This window comes from Aspergillus pseudodeflectus, assembly GCF_044049435.1.
Source record: "Aspergillus pseudodeflectus strain CBS 756.74 chromosome Unknown BJX68scaffold_136, whole genome shotgun sequence".
NCBI lineage: Eukaryota > Fungi > Ascomycota > Eurotiomycetes > Eurotiales > Aspergillaceae > Aspergillus > Aspergillus pseudodeflectus.
The window spans coordinates 7,394-14,672 of record NW_027263912.1 but is presented as its reverse complement, the minus strand read 5'-3'; the positions used below and the strand labels follow the sequence as shown (position 1 = coordinate 14,672).

General features: G+C 43.5%; 2 protein-coding genes across 2 annotated transcripts; both read right to left on the bottom strand.

Moving 5' to 3' along the window:
• Positions 1-99: 99 nt before the first annotated feature.
• BJX68DRAFT_260080 (SUR7/PalI family protein) lies at positions 100-1,111 on the bottom strand (the record flags this gene model as incomplete). The annotated part of the gene is made up of 3 exons (XM_071043818.1): positions 100-312; positions 361-911; positions 1,030-1,111. 3 exons carry the CDS (start codon positions 1,109-1,111, stop codon positions 100-102), a joined length of 846 nt encoding a protein of 281 aa, XP_070891878.1.
• Positions 1,112-4,719: 3,608 nt separating this feature from the next.
• BJX68DRAFT_260079 (copper amine oxidase) lies at positions 4,720-6,796 on the bottom strand (the record flags this gene model as incomplete). Its single annotated transcript, XM_071043817.1, has 6 exons — positions 4,720-5,637; positions 5,674-5,751; positions 5,791-5,881; positions 5,987-6,452; positions 6,492-6,626; positions 6,682-6,796. 6 exons carry the CDS (start codon positions 6,794-6,796, stop codon positions 4,720-4,722), a joined length of 1,803 nt encoding a protein of 600 aa, XP_070891877.1.
• Positions 6,797-7,279: the final 483 nt, after the last annotated feature.

Here is a 7,279-nt window from a genome sequence, read left to right as displayed (position 1 = left end):
TCAATAGATAATGGATCCATCGCGCGATTCAAAAGAAAGGAGCAAATTAAACAAGTATGAGGCTTGGCGTCCATCAAGAAGGGCGCATGACGAAATGCTTCATGATCTTCCGGAGCAGCAACAGGAACTCAAAACCCAGAATGGGCAGGCGAGAAGAGAGAATAAAGTTGCTAACCAGCTGGCTGCGAGCATTGACGTGCCCATACTAGCCCCGTTGCCATGGGGGTCAAAAACCAATCGCAGAATACCGACAAGCGTTGCATATACTCCTGTTGCCAGCCCTGACCATACAACGTTACATAAAGCCGACGCCTAATATATTTAGTATAAACATCTAATCTAGTCTAGCATGAAACTTACCACTGCGAATAAAGTTGTCAACGAGCTTCCCCACTGGGAAAGAGTAGCCGCTACTCCAGACAGTAACGTTAAGACGCTGGAAGTAGCTACAGCAATGTAAAAGATGCTAATGCCCACTAAGGCAGACTTGTAGACGTGCATAGCCGTATTGAACTTATCCGGAAAAATTTCCTCAACCCAGGAATCTTGCAGGCCCAAGACTTCTGTGAAATTGAACCAAAACGAAGCTCTGGGTGTGGTGCAATTTGTAGAAGACTGCCCTAATGAATCGCGTCTTCCTTTGCAATAACTCCACAGTCCAATGGTATAGAAATCAGGGAAGCTTCGCATCGTAGACGTAAGAGTATTGGACATATCACCGACCAAACCCTCAACGGAGCTAGTCACACCATCGGCTGTAGCATTATGGACATCTTGAGTTACTTCTCTAATCACGTCCACCGCTGATTCAGCCTTTGGCGAGAGATCCGTGACAGAATTGATGGAAGACTCTAGAAGTGATTGTCGGGTGATAAAGCTCGCTAAAGTATTCTCTATCACTCTACTGAAGCCTGTGACGTTGGCCTACATGATTAGATTCGCGCCACAACGGAAAAGCTAAAACACATTGACTCACTTTCATGAAATAAAGCTCACTCTCTGGGGCAGATGTGTCCGTAGATCCAATACCAGTAAACACAAGGCAAAGGAGGCTCGTAGTCGACAAAGCGTAAGGAGCTGAGACACATAGAACTCTTTTCACTCTACCCATATTCAGCGTTTGGCCCCAATCAAAAGTGACAACAGCTTTTCAACAAAGTGTAGTTTAAGTGAGAGGAGACTAGGAAGTCCAAGATCCAGCTGGCCATCTCTAAAGGTATAGCAATTATATTAGGAATGGATGCTGCCGTATCCAGCGACATATAGAGTTGGGCCGGCAGCGAAAGGAACGATCAGCTTGGCGCATACTTTTTTAACGGCCAAAGACCTAGGAGATATCAATTAAGTGGACTAGATAATCCGTTACCACTAGATATGTACAGAATTTTCTTAAGGCGACTTTTCATAGGGGCAGCGATATTTATAGGCCTACTTAAATAATCCACTCGCAATGAGCTTTTATCATAAAAGCAAATAAGCAAGCAACCATCTCAAACTCTTTTGCTAAGAACTGACGGTTTGTCACATGCAATTTTTTTAAAACGTAGATACTTTCTGACCGGTGGGAACCTTCAAAAGCAGTACAATGAGGCTTCGCTGCTATATATAGGGCACATTTTTGCCGAGCACTGAATGTAGATCGGACAAATTTTGAGAACACTGTATGCTATAATGTCAACTACAAAGTCCATTATTAACCGTTTGCAGGATATAAATGCTTGACTGACACAGAATGCCTCTCGTAAATTTCAAAAACAGTTCATCAAAGCGCTATAGAGCTCTGCCAGCTTCATTTTACATATTCGGGTACATCAAAGAAGAATTCACAGGCAAAGAGTATATCTTATGAAAGAGCATAAGCAAACAGACATCTGAAAGTGAAGTGTTATGCCCACGCTTGGTCGCTTTTTGCACCCAACATTCTGCTATGGACGTTGATGAATTGAGGCAGATATGGTACAACAAGCAAAGACCATTGTACACTAAATACGGGCGGACGCAATGATGAAACTTGGGCACCTCATTGAGAGGACAGTCATGGGCCAATCAGGCTATAAAATGGCTGATATCGATTTTGAACGCGATCCCGTCCCCGGAGATCATGTACAGGTGAAATATTTTGATCTATTAAAGAACTGCCTCGACTGTTCTAATAATCATTTTATGAGGTTCCAGCTTCGTGGACTAGAGTGCTATTTACCATGGGATTTAAGGAACACGCGGCCAGAGGCTCAATTTTGGAGGCCCAGTGATGGAATCTTAACGCCAGTGAACCATTTAACCTCCGCACAGCACGCGTGAGACACCGAAGAGGGGAAGTTAAGAGATCCTACAGCCATGATCGTGTTTTCAGAAGCTTCGCTCCTGAATGGTATCATCAGTACCCAGGTTTTCTTCCAATAGACTCCCCAGAATGTGTGTAGACATTATAGATCATTGATCAAGGCATGCGCCATTATACAGTCTGTCTCGACGACTCACGCAGTTCTTCAATGCTAGGATTGGCACAAACAACAAGGTATTAAGAACCGTATGGCAAGCTGGCGCCTTTTTCTTTTCAGGGAAAGAAATTTATGTTTTCATTAGGAGTTGCTTATGTACAGGTAGAACTAGCATGGGTTATTAGATACTACTAGGTGTGTAACCTGCTACGACTCTGTGTAGCTGGAGTATTTTGAGGTAAATTTCCATGCTGGTAGCTATATTTGAGTGAATCCTCGAAGCATTATACTTACGCTCGGCCGTATCTAGTCACTTCCTTGGACTGGTACTAGAGACCGTTTAGTGCTGGTGAGAATTATTTGAATATAGAACATCACCAATCATTGCTATATTAAAGGTTGGTTGCTGCATATATGCCACTAAGGCATCAAATTTAGCCATTTGCGAGATCGTAAAGACATCTATTACTGTGTACAATGTGAGATAGTATAGCTTTCCCTTAGTTAACTTATTGTATTCAGTATCATCCTGCAGCACGATACGCAATTATCTCATGTTTCCATCCCGTGTAGGAGACACGTTGAACGTAATCATATAGGAACAATCCATCACCAGACGTTACTAGCCCGTGTGTGGATCTTGATGCTGCTTAGTAAGTAATACTATAATAGGAGCCTAGTGTTCAGCCACAACCTGTGGCAAGTAAAAGCAGGTGCATTATGGCAATCCGTGGTTCTATTCCAAGCGAAGTAGCTTTCTTTGAAGGAGTTGCAGGATGAACTATTCAGCGATAATTAGTCTTTATTGTGATACCAAGAGCTTAAGTCTGCCATAAGGGAAATATCAAGCTGTTCTTGACCTTTAAGAGCGTGAGAAAGTCTAAAGCTCCGTGATACCACAAAGTTGGAAATATTCCGTGCGAAAGATATAGCGTCAAATTCCGTGAACCCCTGCCAGGGACCATCGCAATTGGGGTTATTCCAAGCCCACAGAGAGATAGGCCCATATGGGCTTGGGCAGCTTAAATGAGTCGTATTTATGGTGATGATTTCGGTTGTTGGCATAATACCGGTGGTGGGGGACGGGCTTAGTGCATATAGTGCTGACACCCCTTGGACAAAATTGAACAAAGCCAGTAGAAGAAACATATGGATGTCTAGTTCCTTGTTTGCGAGCTCCTTTTTGAGAGTTTGTATTCACAAAGGTGATCCTCGAGAGTCTATACCCAAGGTTATCTACCTTTCGCCGTTCCGGGGCCATTTATCTAGGGCCAAAGCGCCACCTCAGAGTGATTCAGGCGTCAAGAGATACTTAACCACACAAAACTATAGTGGCATGTTGAGCAAAAGTTTCTTAGGAGCCATTCATAAGTGTTCTTATATGGAATATACATTGATTCCCGCGGCTATATATACGTATTAACGCGCTTCTTACTTACTATCACGAGACTAAAAAAAGACTATTAACAAGAAGTTTACTATTTATTCCTATAGTGCTGATTAGTGGAGCACCTCTAGACCCAGCCCGTCTCTAATAGCTTATCAAGGGTTTCCAAGCACTAGCTGCGCCCTGATATTAGAAACGACAGCCATTGGTCCTACAGCTAAAATAAATATATTGATAATATATTGGTACATATTTAAAAGAATAGTATATCCTCTTCACTCGTGTCATACTACTCGGCTATAATAAGCGGGTTAGAGATTAATCGCTATGAGGCAACCACAAAGAATCTCCCTTCGTACCGTGCTGTTCCTCCTCCCAACCTTTTCCTCCCTTCTTGATACTGTATTTCTGCAGCTGAACAGCCTGCTTTTCAGGTTGTTGGATATGTATCAGCACAGCAAACTATTTATTGGCGCTGGGCAGTGCATATTGTGGAAGAGAGCCTAGCCAAAATCATCACCTTGTAATATGTAGCCTGGTTAGTGATAGAGATTATGATTAATATTACTGTTGCTGTTTCATATCCTTTAATAACTTAGTTTTCATACTCCAGTGTGAGTTTGGATGCTATTAATGCAGCCAAGCATCTCCTATCATTGGGATAAGACTGTCGCATACCCAAATTGTGACTGTATATTTAGTGCCTAGAACATTAATTCCTTGAAGAGCTGATGTACATACTCTAGATGAGGCAATACTCTAAATTATGCTAAACATATTTACTCGAAAGAAAAATAGAAGGATTTATAGCCTCGAGCTTCTCCAGGTGATTGTAAGACTCATAATCCGCCACTCCTAGATGGGCACTGTATAAGTCGAGGTGCATACTCCCTAAGAACTTTGATTTGGCTCAGTCTCCATAGGAGGCACCCAAAGTATAGGACTCTCGCGAAAGAAATTCAAGGCTCTTAGTGTCACACCCACTTGCTTGACGGGCATTATAGGAAAGTCTTCTGTTTGGGGGAAATGAGTAACTCCAAACTGGATGTAGCACACTATATCCCCACTATTAGGACAGTCTCTCTTTACTAGATTAATGATTATCTCGTTTCCAGGCTGATTTGACTCTCCTGAGGACTGAGGAACGTAATAACCAGCAGGATATAATTGATGATCCTGATATGGCACTACCCAGAGTGGCTTAGTTGCAAACACCGCCCTTTGATGCACGATACTCTCTGGTTGAGCCAGCATCCCCGGGTACTGAGAGTTTAGGATCTTATATCCCACGGGTATATTACAAGTCGGGTTCAGTTTCGTAGGATTAATTATGTCCCACGAGCGAGCTACTGCCGGCTCACAAGGCCCGCGAACTGGGGTCTTCCTGTAGATGAACCCATTGCCGTAACCATTTCGATCCGAAACGGATACCTGATCACACTGGAGGACTGCGTTTTCTGCTCCATCCACCTCAGGATCAACCCGCAATGAGAATATATGTTGATGATTGTGAGCAGTAACATCTTTAGCCACCTTAGTTCTGTATGGGTAAGCAGGCTGTTGCACACGAAGTGGAGAAGTGTTCAGTATTCCTGTTAGCTTGATCTCGAGCTTATAGGTTCCGTCAAGTGTGAAGATGTAGTAAAAGCCGTAGTTATAATTTACCGTAGTAACGATCTGAGAGATGATAAGCCTTCGGTCTCGGGCGGTCAACGACCGGTCATCGCGAAAATCCGTATGCTTGAAGAGTAATCCGTTGTCTTCCTCGTGTATGCAGATAGCATTTTTGATGGTGTAAGGATTGCCCCGCTGATTAGTCATGGTCGTATCCAAATAGGTAATCACCCCTTTGCAATCACAGCCTGATCGAAGTGGATTCATTATTAGCCCCAGCCCATACTCCCTGATGTCGAAAGCTTGTTTCTTCGGGTGAGGTGGCTCGGGGCATCCGTATGGTACTACCATTTCTGCCACGCTCAGACGGTAAAAGAGAGGTCGTTGCCGGTTATCTGCATGGTCAAAAATACTTACATCTAAAAGTACAATTCCCTCCCTATAATTGAAACCCACGTGCATTTTATACCCAGCCCACGAGAGTACGTTACCATCAAAGCAGAATAAAACGCCGTTTGGTTATGTGATATTGATAGGTTTCAACGTGTTCACCAGGTATCCTGGTTGCATGAAAATAGGTAGATAATTGTGCTCCTCCAGCAGAAGGGTGGCCCGTTCTCCATCTACCTGGTGTAGATCCACACTCACTATCTCCTCATTATTGGTGTCGACAATCACTGTGAAATCGAGTGGATGCGCGTATTGGTTGTCGTCCTGAGATAACTGATAATATGGTAACCCTTGCTGGAGCCTATGTTCACGGCCCCAGTGTTTATCGAATCCGATTGCCCATGAGTCAAAGAACACCTTGGACATGTCCTGAATGCCGAGACCTTGGCACGCTTTAACGACCTCCGGGTGTGAGCGTGCAATCCTCTCAACAAGATCAAGATCAGTTGGAGTCAGAGTCGGTACGACATCATCGATTTTATGCCAGTCCTCCACTCTGACTGTGTTGAGGTTTACAATTACCTCTATAACACTGCCTGGAGAGTTTGTATCCAGAAGAACTGCGAATACTCGTCTATATAGACGAGGACATTACCCACACTTGTAAGCTTGGTAGTCCCTCTTCTGTGGCTCTCGTAGGATAAGGTAATTAAACACAATCTGGATGTTTTTCTTGCATGCTTCTTCTTGGATGAGGCAGGCGGCACATTGAATCTTATCCAAAGATAACGGATCTAGAAAGTCTTAGCTTCTTCTATTATGTGTCTATTAGGGCTATATTTTCCCTACCTAGAGGGTGGGGATACAGGGAGACTCCAATGTCCTCCGAAGCCTCACTGGAAGAATCGTAGTTTGTGTTGCAGGAATAATCACACAGTATTTTGACATGTGAACGACGTGGCATTAGGAAACCTCGATGACACCGCCCAAAGTATGTGACGATGGTCAGTACCGTCCGTGGTGCAATTGTGTAGTTTTTAAAATGGACTTTGGAGTACTCTTTTCTGTATATATATACGGAAGATTTAGATTTGATAAATCAATGGGCTTAGCAGTTGAGAATATTCCCTTGAAAGCCGGTATCGCAGACGAGCGCACCGTTAGTTTAGCCTCGTAAGACAGTACTGAAGCACAACGTTCGCCGAGGTGGAACCATGTTCAACAATAAAAATAGGCTTCTATTAGTGGAGTACCGGGGAAGCAAGGTGGGTGGAGAATAGGATGAAGCCTTCCACAACTATATATATTCTTGAATTTGTCTACCTTCAAAATGATCTTTACAGAGGAACATGTGGGATAGAGCGTCAGCCGCTGATGGCCATGCTGTGATGAATCAAGACATGTTGAACAAGCGGACGGATCAAAGGTGTAGACCTAAAAATGATTA